Genomic DNA, 24,565 nt, shown 5'->3' on the forward strand with positions numbered 1-24,565 from the left:
TAGATGAACACGAGATGCTGGGGAAGAGTCAACAAGGCTTTTGGAAAGGGAAGTCACGCCTCACTAATCTATTAAAATTCTTTGAGGAAGTCAACAAGCATGTGGACAAGTATGATCCCATGGATACAGTGCCCTTGGACTTTCAGAAAGTCTTTGACAAGGTCCCTCACCAAAGGCTCTTAAACAAACTAAGCAATCATGGAATAAAAGGGAAGATTCTCTCCTGGATCAGGTTTCAGAGTAGCAGCCGTGTTAGTCTGTATCCGCAAAAAGAAAAGGAGTACCTGTGGCACCTTAGAGACTAGAAGTGAGCTGTAGCTCACAAAAGCTTATGCTCTAATAAATTTGGTAGTCTCTAAGGTGTCACAAGTACTCCTTTTAAGCAGTTACTGATCCAGGAGAAAGAAAAGATAGGAAACAAAGGGTAGGAATAAATGGTCAGTTTTCACAATGGAGAAATGGAAGTAGCAGGCTCCCTCAAGGATCTGTACTGGGACCTGTGCTGCTCAATGTATTCAGAAATGATCTGTAAAAAGGAGGTGAACAGTGAGGTATCAAAATTTGCAGACAATACAAAATTACTCAAGATAGTTAAGACCAAAGTTGAGAGTGAAGAGTTACATGGGAGTCTCACAAAACTGGGTGACTGGGAAACAAAATGGCAGATGAAGTTCAATGTTGATAAGTGCAAAGTAATGCACATTGGAAAACACAATCCCAACTATACATATAAAATGATGGGGTCCAAATTAGCTGTTACCACTCAAGAAAGAGTCACTGTGGGTAGTTCTCTGAAAACATCCGCTCAATGTGCAGCGGCAGTCAGAAAAGCTAACGGGGTCAGGAACTATTAGGAAAGGTTTAGATAATAAAACAGAAAATATCATAATGCCACTATATAAGGCCATCGTACACCCACATCTTGAATATTGCATGCAGATGTGGTTGCCCCATCTCAAAAAAGACACATTAGAATTGGAAAAGATATAGAGAAGGCAACAAAAATGATTGGGGTATGGAACAGCTTCCATAGGTGGAGAGAATAAAAAGACTGGAATTGTTCAGCTTGGAAAAGAGATGACTGGGGTGGGGGGGATTTGATAAAGGTCTATACAATCATGAATGCTATGGAGAAAGTGAATAAGAGTGTTATTTACCTCTTCACATCACACAAGAATCTAGGGCTCACCCAATGAAATGAATAAGCAGCAGGATTAAAATGTAATGCATAGTTAACCTGTGGAACTCATTGCCATGGGATGTTGTGAAGGCCAAACCTATAACTGGTTTCAAAAAGAATTAGATGAGTTCATAGAGGATAGGTCCATCAATGGCTATTAGCCGGATAGTTACGAACCCAACCCCATGCTCCGGGTGTCTCTAAACCTCCAACTGCTAGAAGGTGGGACTGGACAACAGGTGGTGGATCACTCAATTGTCCTGTTCTGTTCATTTCCTCTGAAGCATCTGGCATTAGCCACTGTCAGGGATAGGATACTTGGTTCTATGGAGCATTGGTCAGACCAAGTATGGCCGTTTTTATGTTCTAGCATAAATGCACTCTTAGAAATATTCTTCAGCTGAGATTCTGGAGTACGGTGATGTGTCAATAGGTGGATTTTCCTGACTGAGTTCATGGCATGCACCTTGACTTGCAAACCTTAGCTTTTGATGTGAAAAGGACTTTTCTTTTGATGTGAAAAGGACTGCTATTGATAGGACTATAATATTTTGCTTAAACTGCAAAAAACAAACAAACAAAAAGGCAACATAAAAATGATCACTCCTCTTTCGGTCCCTGCATACTGGAAAAATGTGAATGTTTCCCCATTTACATATTCCTACTGTCTAAATGGACATGTGCTCATGGATAGGATTGATAGCCAGAAACTCAAAAGCCCTTAGCATTGCTCATCACTAAGTGGGTTACTGTTATAGCAGACAGACATTTCAAGTGGCAGTGTTTAGTGTTTAACGTTCAATTGCAAAAACTGAAAGGCTCCAGTGTAAGTAATTTTGACAGGGAAATGTGTCCAGTGCCAGTTTGCAGAGGACAGAGAGGAGGTGGAAATAAGTGGTGGTATTTCCTCAGACTGCCATATTCTGAGCTTCACCCAGTCGTGATGCCAAAATAAAACAATGCAGATCTTCATAACAATCGCCCCTCGTTTTTCTTGCATGCTTTAACTGGCAGTGACCATGCAAAAGAGTGTTTAAAAAATTGGGTTTATCCTGCTGCATTGTTTTTGTTTCTTTGACTTATAAAGGAAGGGCTGGAACGTGAAGGTTTTTTCACTAGTTTTTTGCCTTAAGCCTTCTTTACACACACACATTGTACTGTTTAATTAAATTAGTTAGGCCCTGACGTAGTTGAGTGGTGCAGCCCCCAAGTATAGATGCTCTGAAATAGATTTGAGAGGCCTGAAAGTGACTTTAGCTTAGTGCCCACATGAGGGGCTTGGCACCAGTTAAACTAAACCAGTTTCTAAACTGATTTAGTTATAGTACAATCCTTGTTACAAGATGTAAAAACTCCTTTCCCTTAATTGCTCAGCTTTTACTCTCTTGACTCTTGTGATTTCACCATTGCACTAGTTCTTCAGCCCATCAGTCTAGACAGGATCTGAATTTCTCATGCTTAAAATGAAGTAGAAATAAAAACTCCGGTGGGCGGCAATGGACACTTCAGCTTTTCTTGATGCATCATAACAAAAACTGGGAGGGGCACCACCCCAGCTTTCCTTTGGTACCTGGTCCGCATTCCCACCCTGCTTGTCCAGTCCAGGCAGAGTTTCTCACATCCACATGGACACAGTACAGCCCAGTACATGTATTGTTTGTATATGCAATGTATGACTATACTTCGCTGTGGAGGACCGCAGCTGTTGTGAATGTGGCACTTGGACATCACACTACATTTGGAGGAGGGAGGTCTCTGGCAGCTGTGAAGGAGCAACCAGTACAATTCAGCTGGTGAAGTTTTTGGCATCTACATTGTTTGCTCTTGCCCAGAGACTGCCCTTATGTGCTAGCTGTTACACAAGAACACAACATGACAAGTCCCAAAGAGCTTACATTGAAGTCTTTTCACCACATGTTGTGGTAGGCACATAGGTCATTATGTGCTGCAAATAATTTGACACACAGTTTTTATGCACATAACCCTATATCTGACAAAGAGAGCACAGTTCAGGAAGACTTCTGCATTGGATGCTTTATTTCAAAATAAGATAGAAGCTGAATGGTGCCTGGTTTGGCCTTCCTTCTAGCTGCCACTGATTTCCCCACCTCAAATCAAGTCTGTGTGTTAGGCCAGCAACTTGTACCAAAGACTGGGCCTGAGACCTTCCTGGATATGTCCCTGTGCAGCTTCAAAATACCACCTGGAGTAGGTTTACTGAGGAGGAACCCAGTGAATTCCAGACTGACTTTCCTCTTTGGAACAAGAGGAGAACTGGGCCTCCTCGGTCCCTGCCTATCTTGTAAGGATAGTTCTTAAGGGCTGCAGGAGAATGAGCTCCCACAGTGGATTTCGCAAGGTTCATGGGAGCATCCTTTCTTCCTTTTTATAGACCTAGGAAATTCCATCAGAAAACACAGGGCTCATTAAGGCTAGACAGTTAGCAGCCAGAAGTCAGAGGATGCCAGCCCTCATGTAATAAGGCATTATGATAGAGGCTTAAAGACATGCACATACTGCATTATTGAAAAAATAGTATATCATACAGCTGTTCTGACAGCCTTGAAAGCTGAGCAGTGACTGAGGTGGGCTCAGTGCGAACTTTGGCCTTCCCTGACTTCAGAGTGTTTATGAGTGCAACTTGGACCTTCACCCAACACAGTGCAGTTGATGGAATTTCTCAGGATTTTTGTGTACTCCCCATAAGTGTAAGTTACTGAAGCCTGTGCCTGGGAATGACAGAAGTGCCAAGTGTTCTCTTGCCATCACCAGAGCTGGACTACTGCTGATAGCTGGATTTTCCAGCATCCCAAGCATGTGTACATTTATTGCTACATCTGGCAGGCCATGAGACCACCAGATCTTCACTCACATGCTGATTGCAGGCTTGCTTTTGTCCTGTTTGAGTTCCAATGCAGTGTTAGAGACCACTATCACAAAGCAGTGCTGTAACTGTCTTCTCTCAAAGCAACTGGCAGACAGTTTCCAAATAGCACCAACTGCTAATACCTAGCTGGAACACTTTGTTAGACCAGCTGCTAGCGCCTTCTTGCAATTAAAGTGAGTTTGATGGTAATGAGACCAGGCCCTCACTCAAGAAGCCATCACTAGACATTAATGACCTCACTAGTCTATTCAGGGGTAGTACCATATGACTGGAGAATAGCTAACAATGTACCCCTATTTAAGAAACAGGGGAAAGTGAACTGGGCAATAACATACTCGTTAGTCTTGCAAGGCTTTAGAACAAATTGTGAAGGAAAGGATAATTACATTCATGGAGTTAAATGGTAGAGTTGGATGTGATGCAACATAGATTTACCAAAGGTAGATCATGCCAGGGTAACCTGACTTCCTTCTTTGAGACAATAACTGATTCTTTTAGAGAAGGGAAGTGCAGCAGATCTAATATACTTGTGCTTCAGTAAATCATTTGGCACAGTACCACATGGGAAATTATTAAATAAATTATGGAGAATGGGGATCAGTACAAGCATTGTAAGGTGGATAAGGAACTGACTAAATGGAAGAAGGCAACAGGTTGTTGTGAAAGGTGAATTATCGGACAGGATGGAGGTTACTAGTGGAGCGCCTCATGGATTGGCCTTGGGACCGTCTTAGTCAATGTTTTTATTAACGAGCTTGGCACAAAAAGCAGGAGTGTGCTAATGTAGTTTGCCAATGATACAAAGGTGGGAGGCATCGTCAGTACAGAGGAAGATCAGAACATTATACAGGAAGATCTGAATAAACTTGAAGACTGGAGTGACAGAAATGGGATGAAGTTCAATGCACTTAGGGTCTAATAATAAGAATTTCTGCTACAAGCTGGGGCTCATCAGTTGGAAAGGGCAGAGATGGAGAGAGACTTGGATGACTGGGTCGTCAAGATGACTATGAGCCACCAATGTGATGCAGCTGTAAAAAAGGTTAATGTGATCCTAGGATGTATCAGGCAAGGCATTTCTAGTGGAGGCTGGGAAGTATTAATGCCATTGAAATTCTGTGTACAATTCCAGTCACCCATGCCTGGAACAGGTGCAGAAAAGACCAGGAGAATGGAGGGCCTATCTTACAAGAGGAGATGGGAAGAGCTTGGCTTATTTAGCTTAGCCCTGAGAAGACTGAAAGGGGGATCTGTTTGCTCTCTGTAAATACATCAGGAAGGTAAATACCAGGGTTGGAGAAGAGCTCTTTGAGATAAAGGATGCTGTTGGCACAAGAACAAATGAGTATAAACTGGCCATGAACAAATTTTGGGCTGGAAGTTAGAAGAAGGTTTCTAACCATCCGAGTAGTGAGGTTCAGGAACAGCCTTCTAGTACAAGTTGTGAAGGCAAACAACTTAATCAGTTTTGAGAGAGAGTGGGACAAAATTTCTGAGTCTGATTGTATGATGGGGTTGCTTTTGATAGTGGGGGATGGGCTTGGTAGCCCCAGGGGCGGAGGGTCTCTTCTAGATTATTTTATGTTTCTAAAAGTTCATGCTTCAGGGCTTCAGACCGCCATCTGCAAGGGTCAGGAAGGGATTCTCCCTCTTCCCCGCCCATGTATTCTATCTGTTTTTTTAAAATCTCTTTCCTCTAAAACATCAGGGATGGCCTCGGCTGGAGATGGGACATAGGATGGGGTGGGCCAGTGCTCTGAGGTGGCACTGAGCATTCTCTCTCTCCCAGGTGCTTGGCTGGATGGTTCTTGCTCACATGCTCAGGGTCTAGCTCAGAGGTGGGCAAACTATGGCCTGCGGGCGACATCTGGCTCGCAGGACCCTCCTGCCTGGCCCTGAGCTCCTAGCCGGGGAAGCTAGTCCCCAGCCCCTCCCCTTCTATTCCCCCCTCCCCCCCAGCCATGCTGCCGCCGCGTGGGCAGCAGAACTGCATGCTCCTGCCACTTTGAGTGGCATGGTAAGGGGGTGGCGGCGACACACGAGCGGCAGTGCGGGGGTTTGGTACGGAGTCTCAGGGGTCAGTCAGGGGACAGGGAGCGGTTAGGGGTGGGGGATCCTGGGGGGCAGTCAGGGGACAGGGAGTAGAGGACGGTTGGACGGGGCGGAGGTTCTGGGGCGTTCGGGGGTGTTAGATAGGGCGTGGGAGTCCTGGGGGGCCTGTCGGCAGGGGGGTGAATAGGGGCCGGCGGTCAGTCAGGGGACAGGGAGCAGGGGGCGTTGGATGGGGGTGGGTCCCGGGGGGCAGTTTGGGGCAGGGGACCCTGGGAGGGAGCGGTCAGGGGACAAGGAGCAGTGGGGGTTGGATGGGGAGCAGATAGGGGGCCGGGGCTAGGCTGTTTGCGGAGGCACAGCCTTCCCTACCTGGCCCTCTATACCGTTTTGCACCCCTATGTGGCCCTCAAGCCAAAAAGTTTGCTTACCCCTGGTCTAGCTGATTGCCATAGGTGGCTGCGAAGGAGTTTTCCACCAGGTCAGATTGGCAGTGACTTTGGGGGGTTTTGCCTTCCTCTGCAGTGTGTGTGGGTGCGGGTCACTTGCCTAGATTATCTGGGTATCTCTCACTTAATCATCTCCCTGCCATAGCAGAGGCCTCAGATACAGTGTGCCTTGTTCTCTACCTGTAGCACATAAGTCTAGTCTCCTGTGGACTGAGATACTTTGGTCTCATCTCAGTTGTTGGGTTCAGTGTGTGAGTGCTGGGTGGTGTTGGTGGCTTGTTATATACAGGAGGTCAGACTAGGTGATCCTTTCTGGCCTTACACTCTATGACTTTGACAAGACAGCTCTGGATTAATCTGGAGTCCTCCAGGCCTGGATCCCTATCATTCTAGTTTCTGGCCTGGGAATAGTTCACAGACAGGACCGGGTCAGGGTCAGTGATCTTCTGGCTGTGCAGACACATCACATGTCCGGGCTGCTGCGGTTGGCAGTCTTTCATTGATCATGCTCTGCTACTTATCTGCCCCTGAGGGTCCAGCAGGAGGAGATGGTAGTTGGTAGAAGGCTCTGCACCCTTCTACAGGGTTTTAGGGGCCATGTTGGGCAATTTAATATCCATCAGAGGTCCTTCTCATGGGGGATCCTTTCAGCTCAGCATTTACCTTCAGGGGTTCGTGAGCTATTTGGGGCTTCCATGACACTGCTCCATATCTCCTCATCCACTTCAGGCAGTGCCTGCTTCAGAGGGACCTGGCTGGCTCGCCACCCTCAGAGTGGTTAGAAGGGGAAAGTACCATGAGGAATTGATGAGGCTTAAGGTTGCTCCACTGCTACTGTGGTACAGCCATCCCTTGCCAGAGAGATTCACTGTCATAGCCATGGGGCCCCTGGCTACTCATGGGTTCCCAAGGAGCCTCAGTGAACGAACAAACAAAGGGAACCAATGCAGAGAGAGACTGACTGGAAATCCTGTGTGTTATAGGAATCTGGGAGATTGCAGGTAACTCTGCAGGGACCAAATGCTCAAACCGAGCTGCGCTTTCCTAGCGGGCTGTCCCTTTAAAGCAGCTGTTGGCTTTAATCCTGAAAGCACTGCCTAGTTTGGGATGTGGCATCTGTAGGGACCACATCAGTTACTGAGATCAGCATCACACTCTTGCTGACAGTCCTAGATCTGCCCTTGGAGCTGGGGGCAGGGAGCACTGCTGTGCAACTTGGTCACGAGCATCTGAGGTGGCTGACTTGCAGAGCTTGTTGTGAGATGCATCTTCCTGGTCCAGCCCACACTAGCCAATCGGCTTGGGTGAGCCTGTGCAGGGAGAGAAGCTGCCGTGGTGCCTGTTTAAGGTATCATGCTGCTGCTGTTACTTTGCAGGGAGAACTCAAAAGCAGCAGGTCCCAGGTGCATGAAAGCCAGTCACTCAGGGTCATTCCACATGGGGCTTGAGGACCTGGGGGTGTGCAGGAAGACTTGTTCCTTTGTGGGGAGAGAGGTCTGGAGGGATGTCAAGCCCTGCGATCATGCAGGGCATGGAGTGACTGAACTTCCAGAGTGGGAAAGTCTTGGGCATTTATCTCAGGAAGAGGGAGTGTGAGGATGAGCAGGGGACAATTGGGGGCATTCAAAAGGTGTGCATGGTGGGGAGGAGAGGCGGTAACTGCTCCTCCCCTTCCTTGACTCCGTGAGTTGGGCTGGAATGGGAGGCAACCAGTTCAAGCCTGAGGGGAGCACAGGGGCCCAGCATGTGAGTGCTCCAGTGGAGATTAGGCCATGAAGTGCACTTGCCCAGCAAGGTGTCAGTTTCACTAGCCAGTCTGGCCAATGGCTTCTTCCTTCTGTAATGGGCTCCAACTCCCAGGACAAGACAGAGTCAAGGGCAGGCCTGAATTCTTGATCCCTGGCATTGTGGGGGATGGGTTGTTCAATGTGGAGGGGAGGCCCTAGCCTCATAGATTCTAAGGCCAGAAAGGACCATTGTGATCATCTAGTCTGATGTACTGTATGCTATAGGCCGTAGAACTGCCCCCAAATAATTCCTAGAGCAGATCTTCTAGAAAAACATCCAGTCTGGATTTAAAAATGGTCCTTCATGGAGAATCCACAATAGCTCTTGGTAAGTTGTTCCAATGGTTAATTACCCTCTTTGTTAAAAATGTACACCTTATTTCCAGTCTGAATTTATAGAGCTTCAACTTCCAGCCATTGGATTGTGTTATCGCTGCTAGATTGAAGAGTTTACTATTAAATATTTGTTCCCCATGTAGGTATTTATAGACTATAATCAAGTCACTCCTTAACCTTCTTTTTGTTAAGATAAATAGATTGAGCTCCTTGAGTCTGTCACTCAGAGGCATGCTTTCTAATCCTTTAATCATTCTCATGGCTCTTCTCTGAACCCTCTCCAATTTATCAACATCTCTCTTGAATTGTGGTCACTAGAACTTGTTGCAGGATTCTGGTAGAAGTCACATCAGTGGCAAATACAAAGTAGAATAACCTCTGTACTCCTACTTGAGATTCCCCTGTTTATGCATCCCAGAATCGCATTAGCTCTTTTGGCCACAGAGTCGCATTGGAAGCTCATGTTCAGCAGATTATCCACCACCTCCCCCAAATCTTTTTCAGAGTCACTGCTCTGCAAGATGGAGACCCTAACCTAGAAGTATGTCCTACATTCCTTGTTCGTAGGTGTATGCATTTACATTTAGACATTTTAAAATACATGTTGTTTCCTTGCACACAGATTACCAAGCGATCCAGATCTCTCTGTTGTGTTAATAATTTACCTCTCCCCCAATTTTTGTGTCATCTGCAAACTTTATCAGTGATGATTTTGGTTTATTTCAGGTCATTAATAAAAATGTGAAATATCATGGGGTAAAGAACTGATCCCTGCAGGACACCACTAGAAACACATCCCGCTTGATGATTCCCTGTTCACTATTACATTTTGACATGTATCTGCCAGTTTTTAATCCATTTAATGTGTGCCATGTTAATTTTAATCTTTCTAGTTTTTAATCAAAATGTTATGCTGTAGCAAGTCAAATGCCTTACAGAAATCTAAGTATCAGCAGTATTACGTTTATCTACCAAACTTGTAATTTTGTCAGGGAAAAAAAAAAAGTTAGTTTGACAGGATCTATTTTCCACAAACCCATGTTGAATGCATTAATTATATTATCCTCCTTTAATTCTTTATTAATCAAGTCCCATATCAGCCACTCCATCATATGGGGATTAGTGTCAGACTGACAGGCCTGTAATTAGCCGAATCATCCCATTTACCCTTTTAAAATATTGGCACAATGTTAGCTTTCTTCCAGTCTTCTGGAACTTCCTTGGTGTTCCAAGACTTATTGAAAATTCAGTCAGCTCTTTTAAAACTCTTGAATGCAAGTTATCCAGACCTACTGAGTTACAAATGTCTAACTTAAGTAGATGCTGTTTAACATCCTCCAGCGAGAATGTTAAACAGAATGGAAAGAGTGTAATCATATGATATGTTTGTCATCTGTTTTTTGCCAAATACAGAACAGACATATTTATTGAACGCTTCTGCATTTTCTTCATTATTATTGATAATTCCATTTCCATCTAGTTAATGGACCCATACCATTGTTAGAATTCTTTTTGTTCCTGTTATACTTTTAAAACTCCTTCTCATTTTCCTTAACTCTACTGGCTGTAGATTTCTCCTTGTGTCTTTGCTTCCCTTATCAATTTTCTGCAATTCCTAGCTTCTGATTTGTATTTGTTACTATCAGCTTCCCCTGTCTTCTATTTATTATAGATATTTTTTAAAAAAATTTATAGCTGCTTTCACTTCTAAGTTGTTTTTTAAACCAATACTGCCTTCTTCCTTGATGGTTGATTATTTTTTTTAGGAGTCTAATAAAGCTTTCTTAAACAATTCCTAATGATCAATCACATTTTTCTGAATAAATTCTTCCTCTCAGCAGATTTGGCTCATAATTGTTTTCAGCTTTGTGAGCTTGGCCCTTTTTGAAGCACCAGCTACATATAGCACTGATTTGGACTTTATTCTACGTGCATGTTATAAATGTGATCAAGTCCTGATCACTTGTACCTAAATTACCATTCATTTTAGTTCAGTGATCAGGTCCTCTCTGTCTAGGTCTGTCATAGCATTCCCCAGTGTTAGCTGCAGTGCTTTTTGAGGTAGGAAATTGTTGTCTATAACATTAGAAATTACAAGGACATTTTAGTCCTGACAGCATGAGACCTCCAGTATATGTTGTTCACATTAAAGTCCCTTGTTATGCGGCTTTTTTCCCTTTCTGTCCTAGATAGGTGCAGAGGAGCCAATTTTCATGTGATTAGCAGACACCAACTAATAGCCCACCTTGTGCTGGATCTGTGTGGCTGGGCTGTTTCCTGTTGTGCTGGTGGGGGAGGATGTAGAATCGGTCCCTCCTCACTAATCTGTGCCTCTCTCACTGCTCTCACAGGCCCTGCAATTGGTTTCTCTTCTCTGACGTTCTCAAGAGGCTGAAGCTTTCCTCCCGCATATTCCAGGCTCGCTTCCCGCACTTTGAAATTGCTACCCTGCCCAAGGCGGAGTTCCAGCGTCAGGTGTCCTCGAGCCAGTTGCTGGCCCAGGAGGAGGTGCCAGAGAGCCCCGAGCCACGCCCCCAGGGCCCTGCAGAGACTGTGGAGCTGGTGCGTTACGAGCCAGAGCTACTGCAGCTCCTGGGCTCAGCAGTGGAGTTCCAGGCCTGGAGCAGCTGACGGGGGCTGGAGCTCTCCCCGCATCGGACTGCGTCATGAGGCAATAATATGGACTGATGGGAAGCAGCCTTTTCAATGCCAGCAGCGGGGCCTGGAGTCTTTGGCTGTTTTGCTCTCTCCTTGCAGCCCCTGAACTCCGACTGGGGAGAGACTCCACTTGTCTCCAAGGACTTCCCAGGGTCCCTTTCTAATGAGCAGCAGCAGATGCAGCTCTCTGCAGGTCCCCTTCTAGCTCAGCCGGAAAGCTTGGACCTGCCCCACTGGGCTACCTTAGCTGGGCCTCCTGGCTGTAGGACCATGGGCTCTGAAGTGAGGGACAGTGGGTGCTTCTGCCCTGCCCCGCCCCATAGAACTGCGCCTCTCTCTCAAAAGCTGCCCTCCCCGCAATGTCTTCCATAGTATTTATTTAATTAGTATTTAATTTGTAATGTTTCTTTTGTTTCTGCTGAGTCTGTATCACTGTGATTATTTGAATCCCAGGCTGTGGTGAAGAGGGCTTCCTCTGGCCCCTCTCCCAGGATGCGCCCAGAGGACACTGCTCTCCCATGAGTAGCTAGCTGTCCAGTGACCGAACTGCTGCGGCCTAGCAGCAAGGGACCAGCTCTCACAACAGTCCCCAGGTTAAATTTTAGGGCCTGTGGGCAGCCCCCTCCCTCACCAGCTTCTCTTGGGGCTGTTTCCTTTCCAAAAGCAAGGCCAGCTGAGAGCTGTTCTCCAGCCCAGGGTTCAGTCTCCCCCAGGTGCTCGCCTGGCTCTCATGCATTTCACTTACATCGCTTGTTTCTGGATTCTTCTGGGCCACTTTGGAGAGGCAGCTGCAGTCCGAGAGCCGCTCCAAAGCCGCAGGCAGAGACTCCAGCTGCCTCCCATCCTCATGGGCTCCTGCTGCTGCTGGAGGGCCATCCTCCTTGACGCAGCATCTCCATGCAGACAGGCCCCTTTCTCCTCCGCTGCCTGTGCCCCTTTCTTCTGTTCAGAGGAGCAGTTCTACTGCAGAGCGCTGGCCTGAGGGGGCAAGTGCCTGCCCCTGGCAGGAGCAGAGAGCAGGGCTGCACCGCTGTGTAGATGGTACAGTTTTATTGTACAGGTGCTAACAAGGATGCTGAGGACTGGACAATCTGTTTCCTAGCTCTCCCCTGTCCTGCCCTGCAGTGGGAGTGTTGGGTGGTTTTTTCTTTGTGTTGTGTTTCGTCCCAGCCGGGGCAGTTGTAGCCTCCCCCGACCACCACTTGTCTGCCTCCCCCTCCCTGGGACCAGACAGCTCCTTTTTTAAGCTGAGGGTTATTGCCTTTGGGTGTGTATTCTGGCTGCTCTTTCTGATTTCTGTTTTATTATAAACAACCGGCTGTGGTGTCAAAAAACACTTATGTACAGAAAAACCTGCATCAGGCCCTCTGCCTCCTGACTCTTCTCTCGCTGTGTGTGTAGTGTTCCGTTACCCGTGGGGGGGAGTGGCGGGGGGGAAAGCACTGTTCTTGGGATGAGAACGCCTGTGCTGGTGGGGTGGAGAGAGAGAAATGACCCTGCCCCTTGGGCTCTGGGAGTTCTCTGCTGTCTGCACTGTGAGATCCACTGCTACAGCCTCTTGTTACTGCTGAGTGAGAACCCAGTCCTGCACCCTTGCTTGCCTGAGGGTAGCATCCTCCTCCAGTGTGCTCTCCTAGAGCCTTGTATCTGCCAGGCTGGGGATCAGCTGAGGCAACTGAAAGCAGGGTGCTCTCTCTACCACTCTGGCCCTGTAGCCTGAACTGCTTTAGTGCAGCCTGCTCCTTTTCCTGCAAGCAGAGGGGCACCTATGTGTACAGTAAGATGACACAAAAAGGCAAGGCTGGGTTCTCGCTCACTCAGCGTTTTAAATCTTCAGCTGTGCTTCAGCCCAGTTCCATGGAGGAGCTGTTATTCCCAAGGAGAGTAGTACCGGCCTTGGAGCCTAGGCCTGGCCTCTCAATTTTTGTAACCACCTCAGCACACGTGTACAGAAGCTGCTGGGCACCTGCTCACAGGCCAGGGCAGCAGTAGTGAGTAGCATAAGAAAGAACTTCCACCAAGGGTTTGAAGGCCCAGGTATAGACCTCCAGCCCCAGGACCTTGGCCCAGGCATGTCTGCTCTCCAGGGCCTAATGAACAGTGGTGGCAGGGGAAAGAACTGAGCCCAGGCTGTGGTGGAGAGCAGGGGCAATGGAATGAAACTGGTGTGATGGGCCTTTTCTCCTGCCTCAGCCTGTGTATTCATGTGGGAGGGCTCAGTGGGTGGAGCAGGCTGCTCAGGGAGTGTCACAAACATACCCTTTTCCCAGGTGTAGATGATGATGTTGTGTGGGAGTCAGGGCATGTCAGGCCAGGTGCCAGGGAGATAAGGCCATGCTGCTGTACCACTCCTAGCAGCTCCTTGAGATGCTGTAAGTAGAGAGCCTGGTGCTGGGGCATTGCATGTAGTCTCCTAGCTGCACCTTGAAGGAAAGGTCCATAGGGCCGTGCTACAGCCCCACCCCCAGCAAGCTTGGAAAGCAAGCCTGAGACTTCCAGTGCAGCAGGGGCAGCCGGGGGGATGTATGTTCCCTGGAAGAGTGGGGGGGGGGAGTCCTTCCCCACAGAAGAGGGAAGGGATATGTGCATACTGCCCATGCCCTCCCCTCAAGAGGCCATGAAGAAGCTGGCAGGTGGGGCCTTAGCACCCCATGGCAAGTACCACTCAGAGAAAGCACAAGTGCTCGTAGTTCAGCTAAGCCCAGCTTCTATGGCTGCCTGTTCGTGAGGGCACCACTGGTGCCATGTGGACAGAGTGCAGGCTGGATGCCAGGCCCTAGTGCAATGGACCGAGCCGCTGGGAGCAGAATACACCAGCACAGCCACTCCCATGGAGGGGGCAAGTGTCACTCCGTGGTTTGTGGGGGGGGCCAGTGCATGTACAGTGTGGGGGGAGGGGGGTGGATGATGCTCTTCCAAAGCCGGTTTGCCATATTGCATGGCACCAGGGCTCTGAACAATGCTAGGCAGGCAGGCCTACCCCTGCCACATGATCGGTGGACCTGCAGCCCACATGCTATGGGTAATGGAAGGGTTAAATGCCCCTTGGTTGGGAGTGTGGTGGGGATGCTCAGGGCTGGGGGAGGGCACTAGCAGTCTGGGAGTGGGGGGGGGGGGTGTCTCAGGGCAGGGGAATAGGGCATGTGAATGTGAAACACCATGAAGCTAGTGTGAGTGGGAGCCTGAACCTGCTCTGCCCTGGCTCTCTGGGCCCCTTGCAATGCCTTCTGGGGCAGAGGCAGTAGGTGCCCAGGCATGGGCCCCTGACTGGCACAGAGGCCAGGCCCCAGCTTGCTGCTCTCGCTCCATGGCCCAGGTTACACATGGGGCTGCTCTATTCCAGTTCCCTGGTCATTGGGCCTGGTGGACACCACCAAGCTCCTGAAGGGCTGCTGCTATTCAGCACTGCTCTGTGACCACTGTCATAAAGGGCCCATAAAGCCAGCATTGCAGGGACACCCCATTGCAGGCGAGGCCCCCCCCAGCTCAGTATGCTAGGGGGTGTTGGGGCATAAGAGGTGGCCTAGGGCACCTTTTTGCCAGCCTCCCGCCCTGGCAAGGCCCACAGGCCATGGCACCCAGGACACAAGTTAGGGCCAGAAGAGGTCCCAGGAGCCCTGCAATTAGAGCAGTGCAAGCAGCACCTCTGGCTCCCTGCAGCAGCCCTAGTGCAGGGGCCCAGCTGAATTCCCTCCCTCCTGGATAATGGGGAGCAGCTCTCATTCCAGCAGCTGTACTCGGGACCAGGCCCAGCCGCTAGCTCAGCCCCTTGGCTCAAGCCAGAACACTGCATATTGGGGCCTAGCGTCTCTGCAGATGGCAACTCATGGATAAGATGAGGAGTGGCACAGCCAGGTGCTGCCACTGCCCTGCCACAGCCCACCACCAGAGTCTGGTGTAAAATGTCTCTTTAATGGGTGAGGGCAAGAAGCAAATGGCATGCAGCCTGTGAGGCTCCCCTCTCCCAGCGTTCCTGGCCCCAGCAGTCCCCAGCTCTGAGTTGGATCCTGTCAGTCCAGGGAACTAGGCTTTCCCAGCATCCTTTGGAGCCGAGGGTGCATCTGCGCACTTCACACCATATCCCAGCATTCCTCCTTGATGTCACCACTGCCTAGAGACAGCAGAGCTGCAGGGCCTGGGGCAGAGCTGGGCGTTGTCAGGAGCTGAGCCATCCGCTCACCAGGGAACGCCACCTCCGAGCTGATGGCTAATTCCAGTTCCACCACAGGTGTCAAGCCCACCTTTGGGTGGCTGAGTTGGGTGCAGCTGTCAGTGCCTCCTGCTGGCAGGGCTGCTGTTGCTTTGCCATCCTGGGAGCTGCTTAGAGCTAGTGGCTGGAGCTCCTGGACCTTTGCATGGTCGGGCAGGCTCTCCTGCTGGGATGCCTGTGTCTTCGGCACACCGGCGAACGTGGTAGGATCACTGGAAAGCAGGCTTGGGAGTGGGTGATCCAGCATAGCCAGGCAGCTGCCGTTGGCCTCCATTGTCCCAATGATGGTGGCAACAACAGTGCCTGGCTGGCCAGTCAGAGCTATTGGCTGGAGCAGACCAGACAAGGAGTGCTGGGGGGCAGCAGGCAGGAGGGGGCCTGCTGCTGGGATATTGCTGCCCGGGCCTGGCAGTGGCTGGGGGAACCCATTCATGGGGAACCCAGGCTGGAGCGGGATCCTGTCCAGAGCAGGGGTGCTGCTTGCAAAAGGAGAACTGGCAGCATTTCCCAGGGCCAGCATTGTGATGAGTGGGATGGGCTGGAGAGTCAGGGACCCCAGCCCCAAGCGACCGGGCAGGAGCGGGGAGCTGGGGAAGGAGAAAGGAAAACGGTCACATGCTGGAGTGAATGTGCAGACTGGGCCCCACCAACCACTGTAGGTGGGGGATGGGAAATCCACCTCCCTCCCCATCCAGGCCCCCACCGCACCCCATATCACCCCTCCGCTGACAGCTGGGGCATGAGCCCCAGTGCTTGTGACCCCCCAGCTGGAGCCTGAGTGCCCAAGGCTCTGTGCTGCCTGCCTCTGCTGACACTGAAATGTTGGCATTGATTGTCACCCATGCACCATAACCCCGCTGCCCTGCCCTGCCCTGCCGTGGCTCACTCAGCCTCGGGTCCCCCGCAACTGCCTCTCACTGTGCCGCCCCATCGGGCCTCCTACCACCTCCCCTTCCTGCCCTGCAGCACAGCTCTCCTACCATGCCTCGCCAGATCCCCCCTTTGGCTCCCCTGCCCCTGCAATGTCCCACCAGCTGGGCTCCCTGTCACCCTGTTCCCGAGCCGCTGAGCCCCTCACCACCATTGGCCTCCTCCAGCCCCATCATCTGGACTCATCACCGGCCCTCTTTCCACAACCTGCCTGCCCTGCACCCCTTGTTCTGGGTCCAGCCAACTTCTCCAGAGAGCTGGTAGCTTGGCCATGGAGGGTACCGCTGCCTGGGTGCATGATGGCAGCCATGGTCCTGTGCCCAGGTTTGGCACAGAGGCTGGGCAGAGCCTGTGGCCCTGGCTGGATCCCAACTCCCCTTGCCCAATGCTGCTCTCAGGAGAGCTGGAGGGTCCTGCCTGCAGTGGCCATGGCACCTTTGCCCTGCTGAAGACAAGCTGCCACTGTGAGGGGCTGCCCTGGGGCAAACACCTCCTCCCCCCGGGCCAGGCCCAGCCCTGGCCTGGAGGCTGGTCCACTCCACTCAAGGCAGTGTCAATGCAATGGTGGGCGAGACATTGTGTGGCCAGAGTCCATGCAGCCCCCCCAAGCCTGTGCTGGGGGAGAGGGGCTGGGGCATGGCTGGCATTCCTCAGCCCTGCATGTTGCAGAACCGGCCCTTCCTCCAGGCACTTACCCCACGGCATGGGCGGGTGGCATGCTGGCCCCCCGCTGCACCTTGGGGGCAGGACACGGTGCAGCTGTAGGCTCCCGAGGCTGGGTCACTGGTGCAGTCTCCCTCTTGCTGCGAGTGGGGAACAGGGCACTCTGGAGGGGGGCAGTCCTGGAAGAGGGCCTGGGGGCCGAGCGGCTGGCTCTGGGGTTCACAGTGCCCACTGTTTCCCCCTCATCCTCAATCACCACCAGGTCCTTGGGCATCTCCTTGAACTGATATACCAGCCGCTGCCCTTCCACCTTGGCCAGAATGCCACGCTGGTAATAGTACCTGGGGATGTCACCAATGCAGCATGGGACTGGGATCTCCCCATCCCCCAGTGCCACAACCTCCCCCCCCCCCGCCTCCTCCAGAGCCAAAACCCACTCCCCATTGCTCTCCTGCATCCCCACTCTGGCTCCACACCCTGGCCCCTGCACAGCCCCCCCTTATCCAATCAGCTCTGCACCCTCTCATGGGGCTTCCCCCAGCACTGTAACCCCCCCCACCGCTCCCCTGCAGCCCCACCTCAGCTCCACGCCCTGGCCCCTGCAGAACCCCCCTTACCCCATCAGTGCTGCACCCTCCGACACAGCTCTCCACCCCCCACTGTAGCCCCCCACACCGCTCCGCTCCTGCCACCATCCCTGCAACCCCCACCCCCCCAGCTGGAGGACCCTACCGCAGTGCCCGGCCCATGGTTTCATAGTTCATGCTGGGTTTGTTCTTTTGCTTTCCCCACAGCCTGGACACTGCCTTGGAGTCCACCAGTTTGAAGATGCCCCTGTCTCGCTGGGTCCATTTGATGTACTTGGGGCAGGTGTTCCTGTCCTGGAGCAGTGCCAGCAGGAACTCCCACAGGTAGAGGGCGTTACCTGGGGGGGGGGCAGGGAATGGTGGGCGTGAGGGGCAGGCAGTGCACAGCCCTGGGAAGGGGCATCCCAGACCCTCCTCTCCTCTGAACTGCCCCCTGTGCTGAGGAGCCCAGTGCAGCCCTTGTTGTTCTAAGGGCAAGGAGTCAGGGCCCTACTGAGCCCCCGTGAGCCAGCCCATTGCCCCATGCGCCACCCCATCGCTAGCCCGAGTGCCCTCCCTCTGCAGCAGTAGCGAATGTAAGCCCTAGGTCCACAGCCCAGGCAGAGTGGAGAGTTGTTAATCAGTGCACTGCGGGTGCGGGCCACTCCCAGCTGACGTGTTCCAGAGTCTCAGCTTTCCTTCACAATGGACTCTAACCCTCCTGGCTGCAAGGAAACCGTCACTGCATGTAAGGCACAGACAGGAGGGATGCATCTGTCAAGACCAGCTAAGCAGCTCAGAGCTGTAGGCGAGTGCAGGGGAACTGCTGGGAAATCCTCTCAGTATCAGCACTGTTGGTGTCCAAGCACCAAAGAGGAGGAGGAGAGGCCTGGATACAGCTGCACAGAACGTCATCGCCTGCGGGTGGCATCTCGTCCCGGCCTGGGCAGAGGGCAGAGCCTGGGGAAGTACAACCACGCATTTTCTCCACTCTGAACCCTGCAACTCTGTGCAGTACGGATGCTGCCTCCTGGCCCAGGGAGCCTGGACTGATCTAGGGACATTAGCAGGAGCCAGCAAGTTCACCCAGCAGCCCCTGGCAAAGAGCGAATCACCATTATCCACAGCAACACTGGATTGCTCCTGTCCCACTAGGCCTCCCCGCATGGGCTGGAGGCTAGAGCTTTCCCAGGCTGCCATCCTGCTGCGTGCAGTTTGTCATAGAATCATAGAATATCAGGGTTGGAAGGGACCTCAGGAGGTCATCTAGTCCAACCCCCTGCTCAAAGCAGGGCCAATCCCCAATTTTTGCCCCAGATCCCTAAATGGCCCCCTCAAGGATTGAACTCACAACCCTGGGTTTAGCAGGCCAATGCTCAAACCACTGAGCTATGTCTGCCCCCCAAAGCTATCCCTTTGTCCTGCTGTCAGGGGAAAGGGGACTCTGCCGGGGCTGGGGGAGCTGCCTGGGCTACATTCAGAGCCCAAGGTGAGAAGGGCCCATTGTGATCAGCTAGTCTGTCCCCTGCACTCCACAGGCCAGAGAGCTGCCCCACAGGAATCCCTAGGTGATGAGGGAGGGCACTCTGCTGCAGCTGCCGGGCTAGTGGTGGGATGGGCGTATGGGCAGGGCTCCCTGCCCTGAGTCAGACTGGCCAGGGGGCTCAGCCAGGCACGAAGTGTCTCCCATTCGCTCAGCAGCCTCTGGCTGATGATTTGCCCCATCAGGCGCTGAGCCAAACTCGTCTGCTCCCTGCCAAGCTACAGGAGCCGTTTGCTGTGGCCCTGTCCAACCTGACATCTCCCAGCCTGCCCCCCCTCCACGGGCCGCCATGCTGCTCACTACCTTTGCCGTCCTTGCTCTTCCTGCAGATTGGAAAGCCTGGGGTGGTGATGGGGGAAAGGCAGCGGGGGGACTTCGGCTTGCGACCTGCAAGAGGAAGACAGGAGAAAGGAAGAGCACAGCCTCAACCCTCCTACCACCCAACCTGCCTCTCCATGGGCCTCCCCTAGGCCGCCAGCTATTCTCACAGCAGGTGCTGGACCTCCTACTCCTGCAGCATCCTCTGAGTGGGGCCTGGGCACTGCACCTCCCCTGGATTCACTTCAGAGAGCAGCTTCCCTCTGACAGGTCAGGCTGTGGACACAGTGTCTGTCTGTCTCTCCATGGACACACTGGGACTGTGCTGTGTACACAGCCCAGAATCACTGCCCTCCCCACTGAAATGTAGCCATCGTCCGCTGGGGTAAGACTGCCGCTGTTCAAGATCAGGACAGCATGCGATCACTACTGCGGGGTTGCTGTCTTCTCATCACAGTCCTGCACAGCACCACACTCACCTCCAGTGTATCAGTGCTGGGTGAGTGGGGGGTGACCGGCCAACACTGTAGGGTTGGGTCTCAAGAGTCACACAATGGTGATGGAGACAGGCTCAGACCAGAGCAGCTAGTGGGGGTGATGTTGTCTCCACACCCTGGTGCACGGTACTGGGCAGGGGAGGTGGGCTAGGAGCTGGGGGCGGGGCCAGCACTGGTCATGGGGCAGGGGCGGGGAGGATACAAGATAATGATGTCTCTGGTCCATAGTGGCGGAGAGGCAGGAGGACAGCTGGTTTGGCCAGTGTGTGGGGAGCTGCAGTGCAGGGAATGGCGATGGAGGTGGGATGTCCCGGGCAGGTTGGGCAGGGCCCTGGGGCAGGGTTAGGGCTGGTAGCTGGGACTCACGGGGATGCGGCAGGTGCGTGCCAACGAGGAGGCTGGCTCTGCGCCAGGCGCTCCCCGCCAACAGAACAGGACATGTCACAGGCCCCAGGAGCCCTGCTGGGAGAGGAGGGCATAGCATGCACAGGATTTAGGGGACCCAGGTTACCTTTCCTCCTGGGCTGCTTCCCTGTTTGCTTCCTGGTGGACCCAGGCAGGGGATTCTCCTCATCCTCAGACCTGAGCAGGCCGCTGGCTTCCCCCAGACCCAGGGGGCAGGCCCCTCTGTCCAGGGAAGCCCCCGTGCCACCAACTACAAGGGATACAATGGGAGGGAAGCCTGGCTAAACATGGGGCACCAGATCAGCATCACGCCCCTAGGACCCTCACTTAGACTGGGCCATGCCAGCGACTCCCCCGCCCACCAAGATGCAGCCACCCTGAAAGAAGGCCTCTAACCTGCAAATAGACCCTATCTAGGTGTGAGCACCTCCAACCCTCCTACCCCGCCCACAGGAGGGGAGAGCCACCTTGCTCTGATGCTCCCCCGTGAGTGGGGGAAGGCCCCCAGCCACCACTCTGTGAGAGGGCATGGGCCCTTGTACTGCCTGTGAGGGGGTGGGGCCAGTTCCTCCTCCCCATGAGATGGGAAGGGCTCTTGCCTGCCCTGTGAGAGGGGAAGGCCCCCAGCCCTGTCCCTCCCACAACCTAAGAGGGGAGGGCCACTGCCCAGGAAAGGCGACTCACGCAGGCGCTTCTCATCCAAGATGTTGTTGGGTGACTCCACCCAGAGCAGGCCCTCGCCAGCTGCAATGGGGGGTAACGGCTGCTCAGCGTCACCTGCAGAGAAACAGCCTGTGTCAGTCCAGCCCCCCCAACTTCAGGGGGAACGGAACCAACCTGGGGCACTCACCTTCTGCCAGGCTTTTCAAAGAGCCCAGCCCCCAGCAGCACCTATTGTTTCGGTAGGGATGATGGGGCCGTTCCCCCTCTCGGTGCAGGCTCAATGCAGACTCTGGCAGGCAGTGCTGCACAAGGTTTCCTTGACCCCATCAAGGCTGGAGCCATGGCACTGCCCCTGCCAGTGGAGATGGTGGTGCATAAACATGCGGCTTGCTAGCTGCATCATCATATGCAGGGCTGGAGCTAGACTGGCTCTGCACACCAGGGGAGAGCCCTGAGCTCAGCTCTGCTGGGTCTCAGCAAAGGCCTGGCTTTTGGAGTCTTAGGGGATCTGCAAAGGATGAAATGCCCTCTTCCCCCTTGCCCCCGTATGACCCACCTGGCACTGTGACACTGTCCCCAACAACCTGCGGCTCGGGCTTGTCCAGCAGCCCATCTGCCATGATGCCACTGGGCACCTCATCCAGTTCCAGCCCCGAATACACACACAGCAGGTCTGTGCAGGGAAGCTGCTCCTCCAGTGGGGCAGGAAAGGCCAGTGGGTCATCAAGCTGCAGGGGAACAGACATACATCATACACAGTGCAGCTTGAGACTATCCCCCAGCATGCTTAGCACACACCCCCAGAGATCTCAGGCCCAGCCATTGTGATGGGATGTCTCAGGTGCAACCTGGAACTGTGGGACTGCTGTGCCCCCTAAACTCTCTGGCCTGGGCTGTCTCTCCAAATGCTTTGCTAGTGACAAGCAGCAAACCCCTCCAGACGCTGTTATCACTCAGCACAACAGCAGGGGGAGCCCCACACCCAGCTGGATTGCATGAATGCTCCCTGAGCCACTCACGAATCACACAGAGAAAGGCACTGGCCAATTTCCCCCAGCTTCCCATGCTTGCACCCCAGAGCTGTACCGTCTTGCCCTGGTCAGAAGCTTGACCAGTGTAAATTTATTACCCGGGCTACCCCTCCCTCAGCATGGAAAGGTCATGCACCAGCCTTTGTAGCCTGAGCTGAGATTTCCCAAGCACTTCAACCAAACCAAATTGTTTTAGATAAAATTTCAGGATCCTGACACAGGGAAGAAAGGAGAGCAGCAGAATACGGACCCTGGACTTCAGAAAAGCAGACTTTGACAACCTCAGGGAACTGATGGGCAGGATCCCCTGGGAGAATAACATGAGGGGGAAAGGAGTCCAGGAGAGCTGGCTGTATTTTAAAGAACCTTATTGAGGTTACAGGGACAAACCATCCCGATGTGTAGAAAGAATAGTAAATATGGCAGGCAACCAGCTTGGCTTAACAGTGAAATCCTTGCTGATCTTAAACACAAAAAAGAAGCTTATAAGAAGTGGAAGATTGGACAAATGACCAGGGAAGAGTATAAATATATTGCTCGGGCATGCAGGAGTGAAATCAGGAAGGCCAAATCACACCTGGAGTTGCAGCTAGCAAGAGACGTTAAGAGTAACAAGAAGGGTTTCTTCAGGTATGTTAGCAACAAGAAGAAAGTCAAGGAAAGTGTGGGCCCCTTACTGAATGAGGGGGGCAAATCTAGTGACAGAGGATGTGGAAAAAGCTAATGTACTCAATGCTTTTTTTGCCTCTTGTCTTCACGAACAAGGTCAGCTCCCACACTACTGCACTGGGCAGCACAGCATGGGGAGGAGGTGACTAACCTTCTGTGGGGAAAGAAGTGGTTCAGGACTATTTAGAAAAGCTGGATGAGCACAAGTCCATGGGGCCGGATGTGCTGCATCCAAGAGTGCTAAAGGAGTTGGCGGATGTGATTGCAGAGCCATTGGCCATTATCTTTGAAAACTCGGCGATCGGGGGACGTCCCGGACGACTGGAAAAAGGCTAATGTAGTGCCCATCTTTAAAAAAGGGAAGGAGGAGGATCCTGGGAACTACAAGCCAGTCAGCCTAACCTCAGTCCCTGGAAAAATCATGGAGCAGGTCCTCAAGGAATCAATTCTGAAGCACTTAGAGGAGAGGAAAGTGATCAGGAACAGTCAGCATGGATTCACCAAGGGCAAGTCATGCCTGACTAATCTAATTGCTTTCTATGACGAGATAACTGGCTCTGTGGATGAGGGGAAACCAGTGGACGTGTTGTTCCTTGACTTTAGCAAAACTTTTGACACGGTCTCCCACAGTATTTTTGCCAGCAAGTTAAAGAAGTATGGGAAGGATGAATGGACTATAAGGTGGACAGAAAGTTGGCTTGATTGTCAGGCTCAACGGGTAGTGATCAATGGCTCCATGTCTAGTTGGCAGCTAGTATCAAGTGGAGTGCCCCAAGGGTCGGTCCTCGGGCCGGTTTTGTTCAATATCTTCATAAATGATGTGGACGATGGTGTGGATTGCACCCTCAGAAACTTTGCAGATGACACTAAACTGGGAGGAGAGGTAGATATGCTGGAGGGTAGGGATAGGATACAGAGGGACCTAGACAAATTAGAGGATTGGGCCAAAAGAAATCTGATGAGGTTCAACAAGGACAAGTGCAGAGTCCTGCACTTAGGACGGAAGAATCCCATGCACCGCTATAGACTAGGGACCAAATGGCTAGGCAGCAGTTCTGCAGAAAAGGACCTAGGGGTTACAGTGGATGAGAAGCTGGATATGAGCCAACAGTGTGCCCCTGTTGCCAAGAAGGCCAATGGCATTTTGGGATGTATAAGTAGGGGCATTGCCAGCAGATCGAGGGATGTGATCGTTCCACTCTATTCGACATTGGTGAGGCCTCATCTGGAGTACTGTGTCCAGTTTTGGGCCCCACACTACAAGGATGTGAAAAAATTGGAAAGCGTCCAGCGGAGGACAACAAAAATGATTAGGGGACTGGAACACATGACTTATGAGGAGAGGTTGAGGGAACTGGGATTGTTAGTCTGCGGAAGAGAAGAATGAGGGGGGATCTGATAGCTGCTTTCAACTACCTGAAAGGGGGTTCCAAAGAGGATGAATCTAGACTGTTCTCAGTGGTAGCAGATGACAGAACAAGGAGTAATAGTCTCAAGTTGAAGTGGGGGAGGTTTAGGTTGGATATTAGGAAAAACTTTTTCACTAGAAGGGTGGTGAAACACTGGAATGCGTTATCTAGGGAGGTGGTGGAATCTCCTTCCTTAGAAGTTTTTAAGGTCAGGCTTGACAAAGCCCTGGCTGGGATGATTTAGTTGGGGATTGGTCCTGCTTTGAGCAGGGAGTTGGACTAGATGACCTCCTGAGGTCCCTTCCAACCCTGATA

At 52.1% G+C, this 24,565-nt stretch overlaps 2 protein-coding genes across 8 annotated transcripts in view; one reads left to right on the forward strand and one right to left on the reverse strand.

Annotated features, from left to right (window-relative positions):
* The window catches only part of BCORL1 (BCL6 corepressor like 1), a 46,843-nt gene extending 34,133 nt beyond the window's left edge, over positions 1-12,710 (forward strand). For both annotated transcript variants that reach the window (XM_048864207.2, XM_048864206.2), the window contains one exon: positions 11,040-12,710. In XM_048864207.2, coding sequence (XP_048720164.2) covers positions 11,040-11,319 — 280 coding nt within the window. In that variant the 3' untranslated portion in view covers positions 11,320-12,710. The remainder of the gene's footprint in view (positions 1-11,039) is intronic.
* Positions 12,711-15,241: 2,531 nt separating this feature from the next.
* The window catches only part of ELF4 (E74 like ETS transcription factor 4), a 38,812-nt gene continuing 29,488 nt past the window's right edge, over positions 15,242-24,565 (reverse strand). For all 6 annotated transcript variants that reach the window (XM_075132362.1, XM_048865067.2, XM_075132366.1 and 3 more), the window contains 7 exons: positions 21,698-21,869; positions 21,163-21,255; positions 20,585-20,728; positions 19,562-19,645; positions 17,882-18,074; positions 17,182-17,490; positions 15,242-16,143 (listed from right to left, as the gene is read on the reverse strand). In XM_075132362.1, coding sequence (XP_074988463.1) covers positions 15,417-16,143; positions 17,182-17,490; positions 17,882-18,074; positions 19,562-19,645; positions 20,585-20,728; positions 21,163-21,255; positions 21,698-21,869 — 1,722 coding nt within the window. In that variant the 3' untranslated portion in view covers positions 15,242-15,416. The remainder of the gene's footprint in view (positions 16,144-17,181; positions 17,491-17,881; positions 18,075-19,561; positions 19,646-20,584; positions 20,729-21,162; positions 21,256-21,697; positions 21,870-24,565) is intronic.

The sequence above is a fragment of the Caretta caretta genome, chromosome 9 (assembly GCF_965140235.1).
Source record: "Caretta caretta isolate rCarCar2 chromosome 9, rCarCar1.hap1, whole genome shotgun sequence".
Lineage (NCBI taxonomy): Eukaryota > Metazoa > Chordata > Testudines > Cheloniidae > Caretta > Caretta caretta.